A 23915-nucleotide genomic window follows, 5' to 3' on the forward strand; every position below is an offset into this window, starting at 1 on the left:
CTGCGGGTGTATAGGCCTACTATCCTGGATGTATCTGTAGAGATTTTTGTTTTATTTTTTACCGCACTGTTTTCTCCGTCTGGTCGGTTACATTTTCCCCCTAGATTGGATTGCTCTACAGATTTGATGGTGCTGATCACGCTTATCTGACTTGCCAATAGGTTGTGGCCAGGCGCATCTGCCCGTAGGATAGGGGGAGGAAGAGAGAATCTGTCCGTGATTGCGTCCGTCTGTTTCCCTACGCGGCCGTGAATGGACTGCACTCCTTTAGTATTTCTCCGCAGTCACATTGAGTCGTTTCTGGAAGAAGATGGCGGACAGGGCTGAGATGTTTTCCCTTTCCACGTTCCATTCACTCTCTCCTCCCGGTTGCAGGTAAGATTACACCTCGTCACCACATATGATGGGAGCCGCGAGAACGGGGTTGATTCAGCGTTGATATTGGAGATAAGTGGACAAAGCACGCATCAAACTGAATGGGGCAACTGCTTAATTGTTATCATTTTTTTACACAGTTTTAAAAGCCATATACATACTGTTACAACATCTTGTTTGCTACTACGTTTCGGCCACAACGCGCAGTGCGCAAGCACCGATTGATTCTGAGGAAGCTTGTGTTTTGTTTTTGTCTAGGTCTGTAGGCCTCTATGCTCGTCAAAATATTTACCCTTGAAGTGCGTTACCTTTTAAAATAAGAAGACAAATGTTCACTGGAGGGACAAGCAATTGATTTTTACTGTCACGCTGTTTGCCTGCTTGCCGCATTTTCCCCGATTCAATTACCCCAGAGAAGTAGAGGGAGCAAGGCCCACGCCCTGTTGAGACAAACACAAACCAGAGCTGGTTCCTGAGCTGTAGCTGTCAAAAGCGTGTATTGCATACCTAAACGCAGATCCTAAATCCAAACAGACACACGTTGATATTTTAGCCGGTTTCACTGTTTGATATGCTAAAACAGTCGGATGCAGGTGACTAAGCTTACTGGTCCTAAGGCATCACTTTATTCGAATCATTTAAATAGTATGTGTTGATTACTACAACTTCCATTATGATACATGATTCCTGCATGTTTGCTAAAAGGTTGAAAGGCAGACTATTCTATTCTAGGTAATATTACATTGGCTCGTCTCTATTCATTGGATTATCTATGTGAGTGAATAATCTTTTGTTAAATGACTGACAGACATGCTTCAAACTGTTTTAAAGATAGTTGATATACGTATATTTCGACATAGTATAGTATCATAAATACAGTATATCTAAAGTTAAGAAATGTATGCATCTGATTTGTCATGAAAGCCTCCACAGAAGTACGGTACTTATCAATGTCCTAAGACACGTGACTATAATTATTTTAATACACTTCACCGCACCATGTGTATATTAATGATACATTCCAAATTATACAAAGAAAGGTATGGGGTTCTGAGAAGGTCAGGGTAAGTGGAAGGAACTGAGTGTCCCATTTGTTTCCGGAAGAAACGAGTGACGACTGGAGCCCCGGGAAGAGGAGCTTTTCTCTCCCAAGGCCCAATCTAGTGCTTCCTGTGGCCCTTAAACCCAGTCCCCAGCAGAACTGCTGAATGCTAGAGACAGTACATCTCATTACCAGTGAGGTATAGCCAAGCCCAGACCGCTCTTTTCTCTATTAGTCTTAATGGCAAGCACGGTAACATTCAGAATGACCTTGAAAAGGATAAACAAAGGAATAAGGGAGGCAAGGGGATAAAGAAGCAGAAATAAAGACCTGGCATTTCTTATTGTGTATATTCTGTGTCACACATATACCTTCTATAAACACCATTATAGTCTACTGTACTTCAAAAGGAAATATCCAGTGTAAACAGATTTGAGACAAGAAACATTACATTTCAGAAATACATGTGTGTTGTTATTTCAGATCCATATAGTATTAAACTGTCAACAACCCATGGCAGTGCATTCCATCTTGGGTAGCTGATCCACTGTGAGTGACATTGTCTTGCAGGAATTATAATCCTGCTCTTGCAGAAGTATACTGTATGTACCTGCTCTCTAAGGAGTCGCAAGGTATGTGGTTCCACTCATAGTACTTTAATTCCATGCAGATGAGTAAGTTGGTGAGTGAGTGACGGTGTGAGTGAGTGAATGAGAGTAAATGCATGGGTGAATTAAACACTAAAACACCCATATAAATTGATAGGAAATCAGCAGAAACTTGTGTCCGCGTTATTATATCCGCTCATAATAAATTCTTAAGTGTGTTGTCCTGTGTGTCTGTCTGTGGGACTGAACAGCTGTATGCCAGTGGTGTGTTTGTGCGGTAATCTGCTTTACATAACCTCAAAATGGTTCCCCTTGGCATAAATATAAGCCTCTGGGGAGCTCGTGCTTCACGTTCACAGTGTCTGGGTCCCCGGAATAGGTTCAGAATGGAGCTGCAGGCTCAGCATGGTGACAGAACACTCCTAGTAGCTGGAGTGAACATACTCACTTGGGTTAGGAGTAGGAACCTGGCTCACCATACCTGCTCACTGATCTTGAATAGAGCCTACATGGGACTATATTTTCACAGATGCATGTGAAACACCTGTGGAAATGTTCCTAAATAGGTGAGGACTGAATATGATTTGCGTGGTTGATTGTCTCTCGGGAACGTTTTGCCTTTGCGTGAAATAGAATAGAAAAACTGTATTTGTCCACACTGGTGTTTTTATTGTTATTTATTGTTTATAGTCGAATTTCTCTCTGTCTATATTTCTCTCTCTCTCAGTCTTCTCATTTGGCATAGTGGTATTTGTTACTGATTGGACAGAGTGATTTGGCAGCAGGCTGTTTCTGACTCCACCCCTCCCCTTGGGGACTATTTCTATATTGATGCTCCAGTTTACATTATGTTCCTTTGAAGCTGGGGATGGAGGGGCGGGGGCGGGGGGGGGGGGGGGGCAGTACTATTGAGTAAGAGGCTTAAATCAAACACAAATTCATTTTAGCTTTAAGGACCCATCTCTATTTCTCTCTCTCTCAAACCAACATGATTCTGATCTGCTGATTGAACTGCTGAACACAACGTTTCCCCCACAAACACAGGATCATTCAAACATGCTTTGAACCTGTTTCTGTAAGGGAGACACAAGCACTATGATTGGTGACTCATGTTCTCATTTGTGTGTGTGACTGCAAAGGGGTCAGTGTGTGCTCGTGTGTGTGTTCTGCTTGTGTGTGTGTGTGTGTGAAGTGAAGGCTGAAGAGAGAGGGTGGAGATGGGATGAAGGGTGACTGGTTCAGGTGGTTGTCACAGCCTAAGCTCACTAACTACGGAGTGGGTGGAATAGAGGAGCGACATTGATAGTTATCAGTGGCAGCATCAGGTTTGGTTAGTGTGTGTGTACGTGTGTGTGTGTGTACGTGTGTGTATGGGGAAAGAGCTTTTACTTGGGCCTAAAGAAAACGGAAGCGAGAATTGAGAAAGAGCTCCTCTCAGGCCAGCAGTTCTCTCAGCCCAGTGCAGTTTACTCAGGCAGGCTGAATTAGGAGAAATGAGACCAAGATGACATCATTGAGGAGTTAGCTTTTCTCTGGGCCTGACTGACCTCATCAGGCACCGCAGATGATGACTAGGATGATGCTAAGGTCTGGTACAGGAGTTTGCCCAAAAGAGAAAAAGACTGGAAGGGGGGGGGGGGGGAGAGAGAGAGAGAGTGAGGAAGGGTAAACAGGAAAATGACAGGAGTGAGAAACAGATAAAGAGAGAAATCGGGGAGAGAGAAAGGGAGAATAAAGAGCGAGGGAGAACAGACTGATGGAAATAAAGAGAAGTCAAAAAAGAGAGGCAGATGGCTGTGCTCTGTCGATACTGACTCAAGCGATGGCTGTAGAGCTCTGACAGAGATTTGATAAACAGGCCTCTGTGCCACAGGCCAAATCAGATCTGGCCACAATAAAACGGATGGAACAGTATGAGCAGCAGTAGTAATTTTGGGACCTAAGAGCAACTTTTTGATTGTTTTATTGTCCTAACATTTCTCAGTGACTAGTGGAAAAGTAGTAATGGAACACGACAATGCAAAATGCAAAACCTAACTTGTTAATGGAAACCAGGCCAACATTTGGGCTGGGGTTTCCATCCTTATTTATGTGCCTATTATGGGTAGTGAAAGCACACTACCAGGAAACTCAGCTGTGCCACTGCCTACGAGTTTGGTGTGAAACCTGGTGTTAATTGAAACAGCAACTCCACTTCCTTCTCTGTCCTAATAAGACCTCAGCTTTGTCTTAGCTTTCATTATTTATGCAGGATCACATGCAGTGGATGACTGCAGATGCAGGCCCTGTCACCGTTCCATTGGCTGAGCAGGGAGGTGGACACATGCCACACATGGGCTAGTCACAACAACGCTGAGAGAGAGAGAGAGGGAGAGAGAGAGGGAGAGAGGGAGAGAGAGACGGAGAGGGAGAGGGAGACGGAGAGGGAGAGGGAGAGGGGGACGGGGAGGGGGAGGGGGGGAGAGAAGGGGGGGTGGCTTTTGAGTTTTTACTGTGACACATTTTGCAGGTCTTGCCGTTTAGGGAAAATGGGGACAGATTATAGTATGCCACAATAGCCAGGCTACAGCAAACGGTGCAGACAAGCAGAGCAACAAAATGGAGCCTGTAGACACAGAGGCAACCTCCAGAGGAAACACCTTCAGAGAAAGACTGGGGGTGCTTAAGCATGCTTTTTCTGTTAGCTAGTCTTTATTCCCCTGTTGTGTTGACAGCTGCCATGGAGATGACCATGGAGAGCCAGCTGTGGTGATTTTGCACACACACACACACACACACACACACACACACACACACACACACACACGCACGCATGCACACACACACACACACACACACACACACATTCACTCCAGCGATAGCTTAGAGATGGGGTGGGGGGGGGTGAGTCCATGTGTGACCTCATTCTTCCTACTCCATCCTTCCCTGAAATGCCCCATATGGCTCTCCACTCTCCTCAGTATTGACTACTGTAACCCAATACTGCTCTTCACGTTATTGAGTTTTGTATTATAGAATCCCCAGATACATTCGTACAGCCTGTCTGGGGGTGAATAAATCAAGCCTATCCATGTCTAGTACATGATTTCTCGGACACTTTATTTAATTAGTTTTGATTCAACCATCAAATCCCATACATGCAGAGCAGGAAAATTAATACAAGAGAGATGCTTGATGGTGTGACAGCTTTATGCTTGACTGCTTATTAGGTTTAAATGCCATGATCTATGGTTGGGTTATGAGTAACTTTTGTTTTGTTAATGTGTGTGTGTATGTGTTTGTGTGCAGCACTTTAATAAGCTTAGGGAGCAGAGCGCTAATACTATGTTGTAGCAAAAATGTATCACTCCCAACAATCCATTTCACTAATGAGCTGTTGCTCTAATCAGACAAACACACGCACTCAGACACATGCACAGACAGACAGACAGACACAAACGTATTTGCAAACATACTCTCACTCCTAGAACTGTGTAATTGTGCAGTTAGGAACACGCAAATAGACACACACAGATATAACTCTTTGTATTTGTTGAGAATTTATTTGAAAAGAGCAAATCTTCTAATCACCATTGCTGTAGAAGCAGAATCTAAGAACGACATCCTTAGAAGATTGAACCTTTAATTAAAGAATAGTTTTTTTATGATTCAGTTGTTTCCATGAGAAAACTTAGTGGTATGTTGATATGACAGGAAACAACAAATTGATAATGAAAAAGTCTACATTATCCCTCTCACCCATGTTTAAGCAAGCCCAAGACCAGATCCCCTGTGGTGGTTATCATGCAGAGGTTCTCAATGAATAGCAGTTTAACGTGTGAGTAGTGTTAGACACCATTCAAAGCCATGTACCGTACACAGGACAAGCAACTCTGTATGGAACACTGGAGCATTGCAGCAATTAGCGGTCATCATCCTGTTGTCTCCGGTCACGTTACATGTGCCAGGTTTAGGCAGCGGTGGCAAAGCCCACGCGGTTGTAGGCGCGGTCGTAGACGGAGTAGTATGACCTGAGGAACACGTCTCCAAAGATCCACAGAGGCTGTCCGTTCTGAGAGGGCAGGTAGGTGGGGGTGATGGCCACCACGCACTCCTGGTTTTCCTGCATGGACAAACAGATGTTGTTGCTAGACACACACATGATATTATGGCGCCACGTTCTAATGCTCTGACAAGATCCTATTCCCATACACACGCTTTCATACCCACACACAAACACACACACACACACACACACTGACCTACCTGTTGAATGTAGGCAGAGGGAGGCAGAGGGAAGGGAACCCCGCTCAGAGTGAAGGAAAAGGTTGGAAGGTTGCTGGCCTGGCTGCAGTCCACAACGTACTGGAGCAACAAAAACATTGCATAATACGTAGTTTAACTTTGTAATTGCTTGATTTATCTTTTTACATGGTCCTGAAAGTATTTCCTGCACTTCCAGTCCCTCTGTTTTGGTGGTAAAGAGAGACTGGTTTAGTTTACCCCTACATTAGTCTTTCGCCACATCCTGCTGGTATAGACTGGAGCATTGCGCCCTGTCTGCAGCTGTGCGGCTCACCTGTCCATACTGGTTCCTCTGGGCTCCGATGGACTGCATGATGCCTCCTATGAGAGAACTAGGGGCGGTGAGCATGGAGGTGCCTGTGTCCACAATGGCCTGGCAGCCCTGACTGCACCAGCCCGTCTCCTGGCCGTTAATCCCGAACCTAACAGAGAACACACACGGATGACTCATAAGCCCCGGGGCCAGATTCTCATCCAAAACGGACTGAATAGACAACTCACCACAGCAATGTGTCTTGTCTATGACTTATTATTCCAAATAACATTGACTTTTGAGATACCGTAGCTCAAGTTATCATGTAACATTGAGACACCTTTCGTGTGAATCATGTGCATAGTCTGTTGTTTGCGTTTTGTAGGGTTTTGGCTCTTACCCAGAAACACCAATCTGCCAGTAGGTCTGGGAGGTAACGGGAGTCCAGTAGATCTGGCCTGAATACTTGGTGTTGTCTACTCCTCCGAATGACAGCTCACTGCCCTGCTGCCCGCCACTGCAATATTAAACACAGCACAGCTAATACCCAACCGAATCTGGACACTATGCCACTGTGCGTACCGATAGACTACATGCTGTTGGAATGGTATTGTACTAGTAATTTACTAGTCTGGCATTGGCTTGTGTCAAAAAAAAGAATTTAAGCTGTTTTTCAGATGGTGTGCTTGAGTAAGTTAGCATTGTTCTTGTAGAGTAGGCTAGTGTTGTACTAGTAGTGTTGGTTTATGTAGGTCAGAGGTAGTCATACCCGGTCATGTAGAAGGCAAAGATGTCTGCCTGCAGGAGACGCTTGGACATCATGTTGTCCATGACGGGGGTCTCCCCTCCAGCAGAGATGGTAGGGTAGGATAGACCCAAGATGCCGTCAAACTTAGCCACAACAAAGTTCTGACCTGGCTCATTAGTGCTTAGTCCAATCTCCTGGTTGTTGATGACAATCCCACCAACCTACAGAGTTCATATTACCAAAAGGGTTACAACAGTCAGACTTACATTGACAGTGAGATATCCTAACAACAGTCTTACTTACATTGACAGTGGGATATCCTAACAACAGTCAGACTTACATTGACAGTGAGATATCCTAACAACAGTCGGACTTACATTGACAGTGAGATATCCTAACAACAGTCAGACTGACATTGACAGTGAGATATCCTAACAACAGTCGGACTTACATTGACAGTGAGATATCCTAACAACAGTCGGACTGACATTGACAGTGAGATATCCTAACAACAGTCGGACTTACATTGACAGTGAGATATCCTAACAACAGTCGGACTTACATTGACAGTGAGATATCCTAACAACAGTCGGACTGACATTGACAGTGAGATATCCTAACAACAGTCGGACTTACATTGACAGTGTCATATCCAAACACCCCGTAGAGGCTCCCGGCTCCGTAGGGCAGGTAGAAGGTCTGTCCCTTGGCAGAGTAAGTGGAAGAGGCCTGGGGATTGAACTTTGTGTGTGCATCTAGAAATGATCAAAAACGATAAGTGTAGTTCAGTGGCAGAGCATTTGACTGCTTTAGATCGAATGAATGCATCATATAAAAAGGGGGCCTCAGTGACATATATTAAATCGAAATTCCTTGCATCGCAAGAGCAGCATTGTCATTGTTGTCATTTTCAATAGAGTTTCTGTGCATTCTTCACTTTACACTTCAAAGGAGACAGGTATGAAATGGAAAACACTATCATGAAAATGTGATCTGAACGGCTTGAGCCATCATTGGAAAGCTTGTTAATTTTGAAGTTGTATAGCCACTAGAGATGGACTCACTGCAGGCCTGGGTGTTGCAGTAGATGGAATCTACCCACAGGTTTGCAGAGCCAGTGTCAAACAACACCTGGAAGGACTGGGGTGGTGTGCCAATGGTAATTGCTCCATAGTAGGTGGTCTAGAGGACACAGTTACCAGGAAGGGTATAGTTATATTCCCTGCAGAATGGTATAGTTAGCATAGAACCTGGTCACTCAGTGCAAGGCTAGTCCATATTTGAATGAGTTGAGTTGGCCTTACATCAGCATAGTTGTTGATGTACATTGCAGTGGAGCCGCCTGCAAACTCAGTAGGTTGGTATTTCAGGGCAGGGTCCTGGTAAGGCAGGTGGACGCCCTTCTCCCTTAGAGCCTGACGGATGGACTTGTGCTTCACCAGAGGGACCCTGAAAAAATAGGTCACACACAAACACACTCACAGTGGCTGGTCTTCATGTAACTGAAAATACCGAGCAGGCTTTCGTCGACGCGAGCTCCTGGTATAACCGGCAAGCTTCTCCTAGAGAGTTTGGGAATCGAGTGAGAGAGAGAGAAGAGACGTGGATAGAGGAGGGCAGCGTACCTGACTATTCCCTCGGCGACAACGGCACACGCCAGGACAACGATGAGGAACTTCATGATCGCTGCTCAACACACTACGCTGTATACTGGATACAAGTTGGCTACAGTTACTCCGGTCTTATATAGGCTACAACGGGCCAGACACCCTTATCATGTCGTATCATTTTGATTATCATATCAACAGGATCGTATCAGCCCATTGGAGGTCACCCTCAGCTTCTCTCCTCCACTCTCTCCATCCTCCAGGCAGACTGAGGACACCGGTTCCCACCCCTATCCACCCTCCTATATGATCTGTCCAGATAGGGCTCACTAAACACCTCCAAGACACTTTTTGTAATCAAGCAATTGTGCTATAACATGATTGTGTTTTTTTTGCAGCTTGAAAGCTGTTTTTTTTTTTTTTTTTTTTACTGATCTTGGCTAGACCTCAGTCCATTTTTCTGGCAACCACCAGCAAAGAGTGACATTCAAATGTTCCGGTCAGGAGTGAAAACAAGAAACACACTTACAAAATCTAGGACTTGTCAGAATAAAGTCATAGAGTAAAGATATTTCCATTCTGTAAATGCCACTGGAATGGATTTACAGACATTCTCTGTTAAGTTGTGTTGATAGGAAACAAAGTTGTTTGTGCTTTCAACCTCATACAAAGGTCAAGGCTATCAGTGTGCTGGAACTTTCCGAATTTGGATAGAGCTATCTAAAATCCACATTGCTATCAGCTCAGCCACATAAAAGCACTTTTACATGGTGTTTACAGTAGATTGGGAATCTCTATGACTATGCTTTCAGGTAACTAATGTATGTTCATGCTTTGAGAACACGTCAATACACACTAGATTTAAGCCTTTCACATAAAACATTTGTACTTGATTTTGCACTCTGTATCTTATTCATAAATGTGATCTGGTAACTGATTCTGTGTAGATGTACAGTGGCAGAATGAATGTTGGTTTAATGTGGTGTAATCTCTCTTTCTTTCTCTCTCTCTCTCTCTCTCTCTCTCTCTCTCTCTCTCTCTCTCTCTCTCTCTCTCTCTCTCTCTCTCTCTCTCTCTCTCTCTCTCTCTCTCTCTCTCTCTCTCTCTCTCTCTCTCTCTCTCTCTCTCTCTCTCTGTCTGTCTCTCTCTCTCTCGTTCTCCCTCCTTGTCTTTATACCATCTACTGTATACTAGAATCTGGGTGTCCTGTCCTCACTAGAAAACCTGCAATGCAGCATTTCCCTCTGAGCTTCACACCATGTGAGAAGCAGCAGTAAAGAGACCCTGCTGAAACAAACGTACCGCAGACGAGATAAAGGAAAATGGGACGTTCCGGGCTAATGAAAACGGCCTCTGTTTCTCGCATGTGCTGTGGTTCTAAACAGGGCCTCTTCGTATGGCGTCGCCCTCCCTTTGAGAGATATGCTGCAGTATTGGATTAAAGACTGCCTCAGCGTTGTGTGTGTGTGTGAGGCAGGTGTTCGTCTAGAGAGGTCAGAGCCGGTCATGTTCGGCCCCTCTCCTGCATGCCTCTGGAGCAGTCTGAAACTCACACCCCTACAGCAGAAGAGCGGGTGGCCTTGTGTCCACTGGAGACCCAGAGAGATAGTGACAGGCTGTAGCTCAGAGTAGTCGTCCCCAGGGCTGGAGCACACTGTGTGGGCACGATGAGTCCGAGAAAATCACCCTTCTGGAGGGTGGACGCCCGGTGCAAACCTTTATTTATATGTATGACCGTGTATGGAACACTGAATACAGTATAGTGCATTTACATTGTGTGTGTTCATGTTTTCAGGCCATCCCATGATATCAGTCTGGAGGAGTTTGATGATGAAGATCTCTCTGAAATCACAGATGACTGTGGTATTGGACTCAACTATGACTCAGACCCTTATGAGAAGGTGAGACTCACTATTATTACAACAACCATATTGACTGCAATGTATCTACATCCGGTTTGTCATCATTATTTATCTACAGAGTCATCACTTCTACTTTATTATTAATAAGCAGTAACCCAGGCTGCTGTTGACTGACAGTTGCCAAATGGCAGCTTGTTGAAGCAGGTTGAAAAGAAGCGAGAGACAGGGTCAAAGAGAGCAAGAGAGTGAGAATGAGAGGAAGATAGAGAGATTGAGAGAGCAAGCGACAGAGAGCGAGCGACAGAGATCGAGAGAAAGAGCGAATTAGAGAGAGAGAAATAAAAATGCCGAAGAGAGAGAGAATATTTTGGTGCACCCCCTCTGGAGCCTTAAAAAAGTGCCAATTTGCATGTGGCTGTTATGTAAGCTGTATCTGTGTAACCTTGCAGCCTTTGTCTCTACCAGGCTGGCCAGGGATGGAGTCATTACATTATTGGCCAGGACTGTAACCTGCCCTCCAGCCTGATTAACACCAGCTCCACAATATACGACGGATAAAATGGAGCCCCCATCACTAAGCTGTGTTTAATTGGGTTACTTAGATTCGCTCTTGCAGATGGGACAGGTGAAGCTGCTTTGATATTCCCATTTAGTCAGCTGAAGTGAAATCAAGCAGACCTTCACAACACAGCAAAATACAGATCAAACATGCACAGCAACTCTCACATAATCGCCATGTTTATTCTCCATGTACAGTAACCCGTAACTCGTCTTGCCTGTCAATCTCCTATATTTTCCTTCTCTCTTTGCTCTGTTAACTCTCTGTCTTTCTGTCTCTCTCCCCCTGTCTTTCTGTCTCTCTCCCCCCTGTCTTTCTGTCTCTCTCCCCCCTGTCTTTCTGTCTCTCTCCCCCTGTCTTTCTGTCTCTCTCTCCCCTGTCTTTCTGTCTCTCTCCCCCCTGTCTTTTTGTCTCTCTGTCTCTCCTGTGGGATGTGAATGTTTTATGGTTGTGGCTCAGGGCCATGGCTGCAGCAGAGAGGGGGGGGGGAGGGGGGTGACCAGTGCAGTTTGCTGCTATGCAGAGTCAATGTCCCTCCCTCCTGCCTTATTCCCTTCCCTTCCCCTCCCCTCTCTCTTACTCTCTTGCTCGTTCTGTCTTTCGCTCTCTCCTCGTTCGGTCTCTCTCCTCATTCGGTCTCCCTTCTTCCCTCCCCCGTCCTGCAGAGTGAGCTCAGGTTTCCCCATCTCTCTTGTGCTCTCTGTTCGCAGAGAGAATGTTGTTGTCGGGGAAGGGCCGGGGGGGGGGGGGGGGGGGGATTGGGATGGTAGGGGAGTTAGCATCCTGGTGTTGATCTGCAAAATGAATCCAAAATAAACGGCCTCCACTGCAGATATCATAGCTATCTGGGTGTGTGTGAATCAAAAGTTTTCGATTCCATACAGTATATTCCTGCCCCACATAGACCCCCCAGAGATGGTGCCACTCTTAAATTAGGTTGCTTCCAGCTCACATTCCCCATCATTGACACGATGCAGGCACACTGGATTAAAAGGCGGCACTCACAGAGTACCCTCTGTGAGTGTATAAAAGGGAGTTTGCAGAAAAACACAGATTGTATGTCAATTGCTTGCTTTTTTGTTTTGTTTGACCAGTCTATAGTTAGCAAGCATACAATCACTGAATCTCGCTGTGCACACTATCCTGTCAAATACAAGGAGTTCCCTTACATCTCTGCCACTCCTCACTTATTCTCTCTGCCAGCCCCTCTACATTTGTCTCCCAGCCCTCTTGTGCTTTTCACTTTCTCTTTCCTCCTTTCCCTCTCTCTCTTCTAGCCAAGTCGGTCTCTCCTCCTACCCAACACTGATTGAGCGGCATCCACACATGTATTATTCAGGCTGACGCACATTGATAGGCAGTGCCTCAGTCATGGTGCTTGCTGGGAGTTAAACGTGTGCAGATTTACAGGATGGGAATGACATCACCAATAAATACCCCAGGCTATCAATCACCATCAGCAGGATGTCGCCTTTGTTCGCAAATCACAGACACTGTTGATTGACGTAATAGGCCTGCATATAAGCTGTGTTAGATATCCTTGCCATTCACAAATTATAACCCAAAAAAAAAAAAAGAAAAAAGACAAATCCCAGTTTCTTATCTCCTGCTTTCAAATATTGATCACTGTAAGAGAGAAACATACAGTACCTAGCAGCAGTCGATAAGATCAGGAACAGGCCATCCATTCCCTATGGATTGGAGTTCAAACGGACTCTGAAATGCACCAGTGAGCATTATGTGTCTAGTCATGCTTGCAATGACACAAGGGCTTGCTCCAATCTGCAGGCATCCAGCGGCCTGTTAGCCCCGACCTGCAGGCCAATACCACAGAGACACACTGGTGCAGTTCCTTTGGTCGCCTCCTTCATACTGTAAACGTCTATGGTGCATATTATGATTCATGGGGATACAGTGAGACATTTCTCTGTGTAGTGGCAGGTAAGATATCTAGTTGGGCTTTCTGTATGTCCTTTAAATGGGTGAAGCCTTAGCTTGTCTGGGTTCAAACTCATGTCAGTGGACTGCTGTCTGTCATCGCCTGTTAGTCCTGATGCTGTCCTCTCCTCTAACTCTCTCGCTCTGTCAATCTCTCTGTGTTTTTCTCTCAACCTTCGGAAGTATTTGATCTTAGATGACGTGGACTGTCGTCAGGCTGGCCCTCACCCTTAGCACTTCCACCACGGCAGCTACATTCTGGTCTCCTTGGTCTTTCTCGGTCAGCCATCCTGTCCTGGACTGTGCTCTGCTCCCCCCCCCCCCCCCCTGTCCTGGACTGTGCTCTGCTCCCCCCCCCCCCCCCCCCCCCCATCTCTGCTCCTGTCTCTCTGCCGAGGCGTGTGAATCATTGATGAGCTGCCGTCTCCGTCCTCTTGCTGTGCAGCACGCTGAGCCTGCTAGTCTCTCAAAGAGCTAGCCTGCTAGTCTCTCAAAGAGCTAGCCTGCTATTCTCTCAAAGAGCTAGCCTGCTAGAGCGTTAGTGAGGCCCAACCAGCCTCCAGTCCTTTAATTACACATCAAAGATTTACATTTACATTTACATTTAGTCATTTAGCAGACGCTCTTATCCAGAGCGACTTACAGTAAGTACAGGGACATTCCCCCGAGGCAAGTAGAGTGAAGTGTCTTGCCCAAGGACACAACGTCAGTTGGCATGACCGGGAATCGAACTGGCAACCTTCGGATTACTAGCCCGATTCTCTCACCGCTCAGCCACCTGACTCCCTAAGATACTTCAGTCCTCCTCTTTCAACCCGTCCCATCGGCGCTTCAGTGTTCAGGGTCAGTGGACTGCTGAGTAAGCACTTTGGCTCAGAAACAGATGAGCCGGATGACTTTAAGAACTTCGACGGGGTTATTGGGTGGATGTTTGCTGGCATCTTCACAAGTTAAAAACGTAGAGCTGCTGCCACAAACTCTCATCTTCATGACAGCGGGCGTGGGGTAAGCTCATTCACAACACGGCCCAGCTTGGCCTCCAAGTCAGCAGAAGGGGAGGCGCGTGTGTCAGGGCGGGCCAGGCAGGAGGGGGTGTCCTTGGGAACCTGAGACCCAAGGATCGATCCTCTCTCAGAGGCACCTCATATTTATGGCTGCTAACTCTCTCCCAGGGTGGCCTGCTGCAAGATGTCTTGTGACACACGCAAACCTTCATCAGTACAGCTATTGACCTTGTGATGTTTACACCATAAAGATATATGTGATCGCAATGTTGTTAAATTGAGATATATTGCTGTCACCAGAGTATGATTGATTCAACGCGAACGTCTGTGGGGTGAGTGATGTGCAATCCAACCTTCATATAAAAAACACATCTTTCTGTGGATCTGACTGAGAATGCACTGTAACTTCTTGGCGGTGTATGGGTTGTTGACTCATGTTCCTGTGGTAATGTGAGGGGTTTACGGGGCGTCAGCAGTCCTGTGAGGCGCAGGAGATGAGAGGCCTTGCTTTGATGCCTCCCATTACATCCTTTTGAGAAGGAGATAGGAAACTGCTGCGCTGGCCAAATGCAAAGTGGATAGAACAGATTCAACCAAGTGCTTTCACTGTCAAACCCAATATAGGGTTCAGGGGAAGTGTGCAGAGGAATGAAACTACTGGTGTTGGTTCACATTCTTGAAAACAGAGATTAATAGAGATTCCATGAGAGGGTTTCCCTCAAATGGGACACACAGCAAGACAGACTGACACTGTGCGGGAAGGCTCTAGATTATTTACTGTATATTCCGTGGCACAACTGGTACTGGGATACTGTACAGTGTAATGCTACTTCTAATCAATAGTAAGTGCTTTGGGGGTGGATTAAAGCATCACCTTAATGTGGTTTTATCCACCTTGTCTGGTATAATAAAAACACACTAGCATACTACACACACACACACACACACACACACACACACACACACACACACACACACACACACACACACACGCGCGTACACGCACACACACACACACAAACGTACACGCAAACACACAGACACACTTCCACAAATAAAAAGGACATTAGCAGATTTCCATGACTGTTAATGTGCACTCTGTTGTGGAGTGGACCAGTCACCTGAGCCCCACCCCTACCGTGGTATTTGGATGTGTGTGGGATCCTCAGCATTGTGTGTGGTCAAGGGAGGGTGTGTGATTGTGTGTGCAGTCAGCTTCCTAGTGTTTTGTCCCTCTGAAAGTGGCAATATTCTGGGTTATTCTGGAATCAGATGTGTGCTAGACAGAGGAGTCGCTGAACTGTTCCTTCTCTCCTGTCAGAGGTAAGGATGACAGATCTGTGGTGAGCCCCAGCAATCTGGCAAAAGACTCAAATCGGAGAGAGCGTTCTCTCTCTTCTCGGAAGCCTATGTTCATTAATAATTTCTCTCTTTATCTTCAGGACTGTCTGATCCTGGAGAAGAGTGAGATGCACCACCAGATGTGCTCCTTCCAGGACGACTTCCAGGAGTTTGAGATGATTGACGATGAGGATGAGGACGAGGAGGAGGACGAGGACGACGAGGAGGTCGACCCTGAGGGTCCTCCCTCCCCGTTGACCTCCCCCTCACTCTCCCCTACCCTGGGAACACTGAAGAGCCGGCCTACCACTCTCAACCTCACCACCGCTGTCTCACAGGTCTGTAGTACACGCACGCACGCACACACGCACGCTTACACAGGTCCAAATTTCAATCCAGACACGGATCCATTGATGTTATTCAACACCAAAACTCAGACTCGCCATGTTTTCCCCCAGGATTCCCTGAACAACAACAGCAGTTTGTCCCCAAAGAAGGGAAGCTGGCAAGACTCTCTGCGCAACCCAGCTTCACAGGGTGAGAACAACAATACCACGCAGCCCTCAATTTGCTTCAATTCCCTCAATGTATTGTTCGCTTATAATAGCTTTTGGCTTGTGGCGTTCCAGTTGTAAAGGTGGTTCCCTGTCACATGTTTGCCTTGCAGGCCGTCTGTCTCCGACTCACTCATGTCTTGAGGACGGCAGCCATGTGACGGGCCAATGCCCAGTCGCACTAGCCTCCCAGGTTCCAGGGTCCCAGAGCAAAGGTACTCCCCCCAAACAGGCAGGGGAGGGCGGGCACCCCCAGTCCCCTCGCAGGCCCCTTCTCTGCGACATGGAGGGCAACAGACGAGAGAGGCCTGAATACGGTAACAAAATGGCCGATGTTACGCTGGAAGTCAGGGTTCAAAACTCATCCCATGAACATGAGTGTCGTGACGTGACGTGCCGTGATTTGATGTGCCCCGTGAAGTCCCGTTGTCACTTTCAGATCTGTACATTCAGAGTTCAGCAGACAGTGCTCGACAAAGTATTTAAGAATCTCCTTGTGATGAAATATTTGGTGCCAACGTGCAGGATGATTTTCGGAATCCTCCTGTGTTAACTATATGTTTCTAGTCATTGACATCTCCCCTCTGGTGACTGTTAAACACTGTTGTCCATGCACAGACTGCTCACATACTTGGTGTATCTTATCCTTCCATACAATCATCTCCTCCTTTACCTTCTCCCCTTTCTTTCTTTCTTTCTTTCTTTCTCTCTCTCCTCCTCTCTCCTTCCTCTCCTCTTCAGGTTCTTTTGGCCAGCATAAGTCTCAACCCTGCTCTGGAGAATTCCCTGAGCAGGCCCTTCTCCAGACCTCCAGAGTGCCCTCCGTGGACGAACATTCCCAGTGTTCCGATACAGAGGTCGACCACGATCTCAACAGCGACCACAACCACAAACACTCATGCCAGTCCTCCCGACGCGCCAACGACACATACACAGTCACCAGCGAGTCTGGCCTGGACCGAGAGCTGGAGAATGACCCAGACCCCGACGGGACCAGCCGGTGCCTGTCCTCCACGGCTCCCATTGGGGGGAACGACGGCTCCGACACGCCCCTGTCTGAGGAGGAGCTGGAGAAGGACATTGAGGTGGAGTTTATGTGCAAGGAGACATACGACATGGTGTGCAAAGAGAACCAATATGTGGAATTCCCTTCCATTGAGCCGTCTGAGTCCGCCTCGTTTAAAAGTTACTCCAACCGTTCAAATGCTGTTGACCAATCGGATGGCTCCGACCGCCATGGCCCAGCCAATGAAGTGGCGGCCAACGACTCCACCTCTCCATCGTCAGACCCGGGTATAGCAGATATGAACGCCAAGCGTTGCTACACCATGTCAGACCCGGACCAGGACCTGAGCTCTCCAGGATCTGACTCGGATATCGAGGGGGAGCTGGAGGCCGCGTTCGCCTGCGGCGGTCCTCTGGTCTCCAACATGATCTCGTCCATCTCGGAGACGGAGCTGGACCTGACCAGCGACGACAGCAGCAGCGGGCGCTCCTCCCACCTCACCAACTCCATCGAGGAAGCCAGCTCGCCCACCTCCGACCAGGAACTGGACCCCGACACGGAGCTGGAGCAAGACAGCGGCATCGTGGGATTGAAGGCTTCCCTGCTCCTAGGTCAGCGCGACCCTATCAAAGATGGGTCTCCCCTCCCCTCCCCATCCCCCCTCCCATCGCCCATCATGGCCACTCCCTCCACTGCCGACTCCCCCATCCCCCCTCCGGAGATGTACGACGACGGGCTGGCTCTGATGGGCCTCCACAGCGTGGACGATGACCTCCCCTACGAGCACCTGGCCGACCCGGATGAGACTCTTCCCCCGGCCCAGCACTGCGAGGACAGCCACTCCAGACAGATGGTCCTGCAGATCGAGCCTGACCACAGCCTGGAGAGCTTCAAGCGCTCCTTCTACCTGCCCGTGGGGCCGCGGCTCATGCCCACAGCTGACGAGTACGACGGGAACAGCGAGGGAGAGTCTGAGTCAGAGAGCGAGGACGAGCTGAGCGAGAACTCTGACTCACCGTGGCTGCTGAGCAATCTGGTCAACAAGATGATCTCCGAAGGCTCTTATCCAATCAGCTGCCCTGAGGAGTGCTTCAAGAGGTCTGTGTCCATCACCGACACCATCTCTCCATCCTCAGACATCGAGACGGACGCCTTCGCTGAAGCGCCTCCAGAGCGAGAGCTGGGGCGGCCAACCCAGACGGAGGGATCCGAGGAGAAGGGGAAGCAGGGGAAAGGCCGACGATGGGAAGGAGAGGAAAGGGAGGGGGGGGAGAAGAGTGCCAAGCCTCCTAAAAGGCAGTCCGTGAGGAGCGACGAGAAGCTCAGCCCCACCATGCACGTGGGCAGCGCCACATTCCACACCCTCAGCCCTGTCATTGTGGAGCGCTACATCCACACAGCCCACCACCCTGAGAAGGGCCTCAGCGCTCAGGCCGCCAAAAACAGCCAGAGACGGGAGGAGAAGGAGGCCGGGGAGCCCGATAACGACCTGATGATGCTGGAGGGGAGGAAGGATCTGGAGTCTCCCAGCCTGACCGAAAGTGTGGCCAGCGACAAGGACGAGGGCCGGGAGACCGAGACCAAGCCCTCCGGCCGCTCCACGGCCTCTCTGGAGCGCATCACCGAGGTCAAACACAGTCTGACCCTGGATATCCCCACCGCCCAAACCAACCGCTGTTTCAGTCTCACCTACTCCACGGACAACGAGGAGGAGGAGGAGGAGGGGGCGCAGGAGGAGAACGACTCGCCCTTCTCGGGAAGCTTGAGGAAGAAATCGCCCTACGGAGGAAGCGACCTCTATCTGGACAGCTCCCCGCCCATTGACGAGAGCGTGCGGGACCTCCCCCTATGCGAGCGGGAGCTCCCCCTGCAGGTAGGGAGGCTGCAGCAGGACGACGACGGCCTGGCCTACGACTCGATGAAGTACACCCTGGTGGTGGATGAGAACACCACACTGGAGCTGGTCAGCCTCAGGAGGTATGCAGGGCAGGCATCCGTGTCTATACGTGAACGCACGAATGAACGAATGAGTTATATACAAATGATTTCACATCTGAAGGAATGACACGAAATATCTCTGAAACGTAATGTCTTTGGTTTGCGTTCGGGTCTTTCCCAGGTGCACCTCTGTGTTGAGTGACGACAGTGAGCTCTCCACACTGTGCGACGACGACCCCCTAGGCACGGGGCAGGTGGGCTACGGGCAGTGTGACGTGGGCGTGCGGCCGGAACTCAGCTCCTCAGAGGACTCCTCCCCCGAGGCAGACATCCCCTTCTCCAAGAAGTTCCTCAACGTGTTTGTCAACAGCACCTCGCGCTCCTCCAGTAAGTCAACAGGAAAATAAGAGTGCCGTTGCTTCAACTGTGCAAGTAAAGAGGGGGCCAGGATTGTGCGGTAGAGCCAGTTATTTGGCTTGTTACCATGAGTGTGTCCTTCTGGGTGTTATGTAGAACATTTTGCCCTAAAAAGCATCCTAGAATAACACTATTCCCAACAAAGGGGCTTTCAATAAAAGCTGTTCCAACCCAAGAATTCCTTTTGGAACATAAAGCTTTGCGTGTCACCAGTATGGTGTAAAAACACGTGTCATTAAAAGAGCTATAAGTACAGTACCAGTCTTAACATATCCCTAGTTCCCTGCAATGAGATGACATCATCGACAGGCATCTGAAGGATGCTGGCAGGCATCATCAACCCTAATGAGTTTCTCCATTAGTGAAGTCAGCTGAATGATCTCACTGTGCTGTAGCTCCTTATGAGACTGTGGAGGTTGAAGGACCGAGCTCCTTAGTAGATCTATTCTCAACCAATGTTCCCCTTGGTGATTCACATAGCTGATGAATCATCATTTTGTTCAATTAAAAGTATCTCGTCGAGAATAGGTTTGTAGTTTTTCATTTGGGAAGGTTTGGAAACAGCAATATAGAATATGAACAACATTTGCAGCATCAGTGTCGGTGACCTCATTATGGTGTGTGTGTGTGTTCATCTCTGTAGGTACAGAGTCTTTTGGGCTGTTCTCCTGTACAATCAGCGGAGAGGAGAGGGACCAGACACACAGGGCTGTGTACAGGTGAGAGAGACGTGACTCAAGTAAAAGACAAGGTACAGTATGAACTAGGATGAGAGAAATGCAGCATCCGAATGAAAGAGCAGACATCATCCACTGTGAAATATGATATTCCCTGAAGAGCTCAGGGGTATGGGGGAGCACTGCAGGAGAGATGTGGCTGGTGAGTCACAAGTGGTGGAGAGGGAGAGGGGGGAGGGGGGGAGGGGGAGGGGGTACAGAGAAGAGAGAGAGAGAGAGAGAGAGACAGAGAGACAGAGAGAGAGAGAGACAGAGAGACAGAGAGAGAGAGGGAGAGGGGAAGCCAGGTGTCCTAGCTGCAGCTGGGCCCAGCCCTGCCACAGAGGGACCAGCGATAATCACACCTGTCACTACATGTCTAATATGTGTGCACACACACACCCTTTGTTCAATAACACGGCAATTGTGTACATTTGCCGTTAAATCTCTCCTCCGTTAAGCATACTTCTATGTTACACTTTCTGGATTGTGTCAACCTCAATCTTACCTCATAAGATATCTTCTCTTTCTTCTTCTCTCTCTCCTCATGGCACAATGTATCTGTTGTTTCATCAGCTGACAGTCAGTCCTCTGGGAGTCACCTGTTCCCTCAGCAGGCTCTTCCTGTGCACATTAACAAGAGCATCACCAGACCCAGTGGCCTGCCATTACACTAACAAGGATCTCTCTGCTATGATCATCTCGGCTCAGTAGGATGCAGTATTTAAAAAGCAACTGTTGGTTCCTGAACTGTGCTTGAACCCCTGGCCCTCCCTGCTCCCCGCAGGTTCATCCCCAGACATGCAGATGAGCTGGAGCTGGATGTGGACGACCCTCTCTACGTAGAGGAGGAGGAGGATGACTACTGGTACAGAGGTTATAACATGCGCACAGGAGAGAGGGGCATATTCCCGGCCTTCTACGCTCATGAGGTCATAGGACAATCCAAGGAAATTGTCGGTAAGTGGAGGCATCAAGGTCACTGGTGTTTAAGAAGACTTGTATTCTCAAATAGTTAATTTGTGCTCCCGTGTGATGTCACTACCTGTTTATGTATTTCCTGTAGGATTGAAGAGGAACCCTGCGTGGATGGAGAGCTTCAGCGTCCAGTTCCTGGGTTCTGTGGAGGTACCCTATCACCAAGGTAACGGCATCCTCTGTGCCGCCATGCAAAAGGTAAGCCCAACAGGAAGTGATGAGTAAGGCACATGCACTATTATCGCTAATCAATGTGTGCATGACTCCATTGCATGTCACCTGTCTAGGCAAGCATCTCTCTCTCTCTCTGCCTGTCAGATTGCAGTATCCCGGAAGCGGACGGTGCATGTGCGGCCCCCCTCCCTGTGTGAGCTGGAGATCAGCCTGCAAGGGGTCAAGCTGGTCATGAGCCTGGAGGATGAATACGACACCATGGATGAGGTGAGGCACGGGTGGAACGGTGGAGGAATAGAAAGGCCTGGATGTTATGTAGAGGGAAAAGGGAAGGAGTCTGACACACCTCCCCCCCCTCCCCCCCCCCTATTGTTCTCAGTTCGACAGGTGCAGTCACTTCTTCCAGATGAAGAACATCTCCTTCTGCGGGTGCCATCCCAAGAACAACTGGTGCGTCCCCCGTGCACACATTCTGGTTAGGAAGTGAACCGGATTCCCACAGTGTTGTCACATGCACCTTTTCCTTTCCCCTGTTCCCTCAGCTACTTTGGTTTCATCACTAAGCACCCCATGCTGAACAGGTTCGCCTGCCACGTGTTCGTCTCCCAGGAGTCCATGAGGCGCGTGGCCGAGTGTGTCGGGTGAGTCCACAGCTCGCCCAAACATCGGCTCTGAGAGAGACACACAAAGAGAGACACACACACAGAGAGAGAGAGAGAGAGAGAGAAAGAGAGAAAGAGAGAAAGAGAGAAAGAGAGAAAGAGAGAAAGAGAGAAAGATTGATAATGACTTCTAACTGTGATTTGTTAATCTTGTTGCAATCAGGCCCACAGGGTCTGAATTATTAAACATACTAATGATTCACTGTCTACAGAACAGGGCTGAGAAAAGTCTGAATCTCACCATTATTAAGACGAGGACACAGTCTTTTCTACATTGTAGATTTGTCTCTTTTTTTCTTTGACCGTTCCATGGTATGTCCCTCACGTGACACTCCTGTATGTCCTTCTCTCCAGACGGGCCTTCCAGGAGTATTACCAGGAGCACCTGGAGTACGCCTGCCCGACCGAAGACATCTACCTGGAGTAGGCAGGAAAGAGGATGTGTTGCCTTGACAACCCCCCTCTTTCGATAGCCAGTGTATGTTCATCAACTTCACCACCAGAGGGAGGTGGTGGATCTTTTTCTGTCCATTGTAAAATACCCCTGTGTAACTCTAAAACTGGGATTGTCATTTCAGTTCTACAGTATGCTACATATTTTACTTTGTCTGTCCAATTGTTTATTTTCCATCTTCTTGATGGATTTGTTGCCTGTTTCTTTGACTTTTCTATGATACAGTTGCAGAACTAAGAGGCTGGGCACCTGTTAATTTAAAAAGTCATCCTCTTAGGTCTCAAAAGGATATTCCTACTACTGCGGTTTCACATGTTTTAATGCATGGCTGGTAGGGTAATGCACACAAACACACACACATGCACACACATTTGAAAAGACACAGCAGGGTGCAAAATAGCTGTGATGTAGGTGAATTGTTTGGGCTGAGATTTGGTGTAATATCGGCAAACGGCTGATTAGATTTTCTATTGATAATGAATTTGGAGAAAGGTAGAGAGATTCCAGTGAACTGTCCTTGGTCTGAGCTTACTCCTGTGTTGCGTACAAGATGTAGTGTGTACTGTAAATATATGTATAGACAGTAGAAACATACATACAGACGCCTCATATCCACTTTATGTACGTTTCAAACACAATCAATAACCTAATAAGAGAGAAAAGAGAAGGAGCTAGTGGAGAGAGGTGTTTCTGTTTCCCCAGGGTTAGGGGTTCCCCCAGGGTTACGGGGTTTCCCCATATTAGGGGACTGAGGATGAGGACCTATAAACTGGGTCGCCTGTACTCTCCGAGTTGTGACTTAACATCAAACTCATAGCTATAAGTAAACACTGTAAACTACTCTGTAATGGTCAGTCAAATTTCAGGTCAAAGTGAGCTGAGGGCCACTTCACACAAAGCCATGATATCACAGTCTTGACTGTTCAACACTGCTCCCTCACAACACGTTCCTCAGTTTCCATCAGGTTTTTTTGGTTGCTGAGTTTGATGAGAAAAGGAATGAGATTGATCTGCCTTAAACAAGTGGTTCTCAATAATGACATTATTTTGTCAGATCTGGATATAATGGTGGTTCTTCAAGTGACACTAAACACAAAATATGTTGGTAAGTTTGTAAGTTGGTAAGGTTCATAAAAGGCCACTGGACCCTGAGGAACGATTTATTGGTACGTGCAAGGCTCGTTTCAGCCAGCAGGTTTAATTAGGTAGCTTTATGTACTCGCCGCAAAATCCTGGAGAAATGGCTACGTTTTCACAAACTCTCCTTGTCTTCAGGCAGGCAGGGAGTATGTTTACTTCATCAGTATGTGGGTTGCTTACTTCATTTAGTAGTCTCTTCAAGGCTTGTTTTAGCATACTGTAGCTGGCAGTACCACAAGGACCAAGGGGGTAGAG

At 47.8% G+C, this 23915-nt stretch overlaps 2 protein-coding genes across 2 annotated transcripts; one reads left to right on the plus strand and one right to left on the minus strand.

Annotated features, from left to right (window-relative positions):
- On the plus strand, positions 1–23915 carry mapk8ip2 (mitogen-activated protein kinase 8 interacting protein 2). Its single transcript, XM_067235081.1, has 14 exons — positions 1–375; positions 10713–10818; positions 15723–15959; positions 16080–16158; positions 16289–16492; positions 16917–19158; positions 19301–19506; positions 20180–20255; positions 21040–21212; positions 21319–21428; positions 21549–21671; positions 21784–21854; positions 21947–22045; positions 22421–23915. Exons 1-14 carry the CDS (start codon positions 311–313, stop codon positions 22491–22493), a joined length of 3864 nt encoding a protein of 1287 aa, XP_067091182.1. The 5' UTR covers positions 1–310; the 3' UTR covers positions 22494–23915.
- On the minus strand, positions 5694–8991 carry LOC136942043 (gastricsin-like). Its single transcript, XM_067234785.1, has 9 exons — positions 8936–8991; positions 8615–8759; positions 8375–8492; positions 7947–8065; positions 7332–7531; positions 6963–7079; positions 6584–6731; positions 6271–6369; positions 5694–6127 (listed from the first exon to the last, which is right to left on the minus strand). Exons 1-9 carry the CDS (start codon positions 8989–8991, stop codon positions 5975–5977), a joined length of 1155 nt encoding a protein of 384 aa, XP_067090886.1. The 3' UTR covers positions 5694–5974.

Source organism: Osmerus mordax, chromosome 4 (genome assembly GCF_038355195.1).
Source record: "Osmerus mordax isolate fOsmMor3 chromosome 4, fOsmMor3.pri, whole genome shotgun sequence".
Classification (NCBI taxonomy): Eukaryota; Metazoa; Chordata; class Actinopteri; order Osmeriformes; family Osmeridae; genus Osmerus; species Osmerus mordax.

What these genes read in the sequence shown, in the direction of transcription:
- LOC136942043 (XM_067234785.1), bottom strand. Translation starts at nt 8,991, where the DNA reads ATGAAGTTCCTCATCGTTGTCCTGGCGTGTGCCGTTGTCGCCGAGGGA. An exon ending in GTCGCCGAGGGAATAGTCAG is followed by an intron (nt 8,760 to 8,935) that starts GTACGCTGCCCT and finishes CTATTTTTTCAG; the next exon opens with GGTCCCTCTGGTGAAGCACA. An exon ending in TTGGATATGACACTGTCAAT is followed by an intron (nt 7,532 to 7,946) that starts GTAAGTCCGACT and finishes TGAACTCTGTAG; the next exon opens with GTTGGTGGGATTGTCATCAA.
- mapk8ip2 (XM_067235081.1), top strand. Translation starts at nt 311, where the DNA reads ATGGCGGACAGGGCTGAGATGTTTTCCCTTTCCACGTTCCATTCACTC. An exon ending in TCTGTGCCGCCATGCAAAAG is followed by an intron (nt 21,429 to 21,548) that starts GTAAGCCCAACA and finishes TCTGCCTGTCAG; the next exon opens with ATTGCAGTATCCCGGAAGCG. An exon ending in AATACGACACCATGGATGAG is followed by an intron (nt 21,672 to 21,783) that starts GTGAGGCACGGG and finishes TATTGTTCTCAG; the next exon opens with TTCGACAGGTGCAGTCACTT.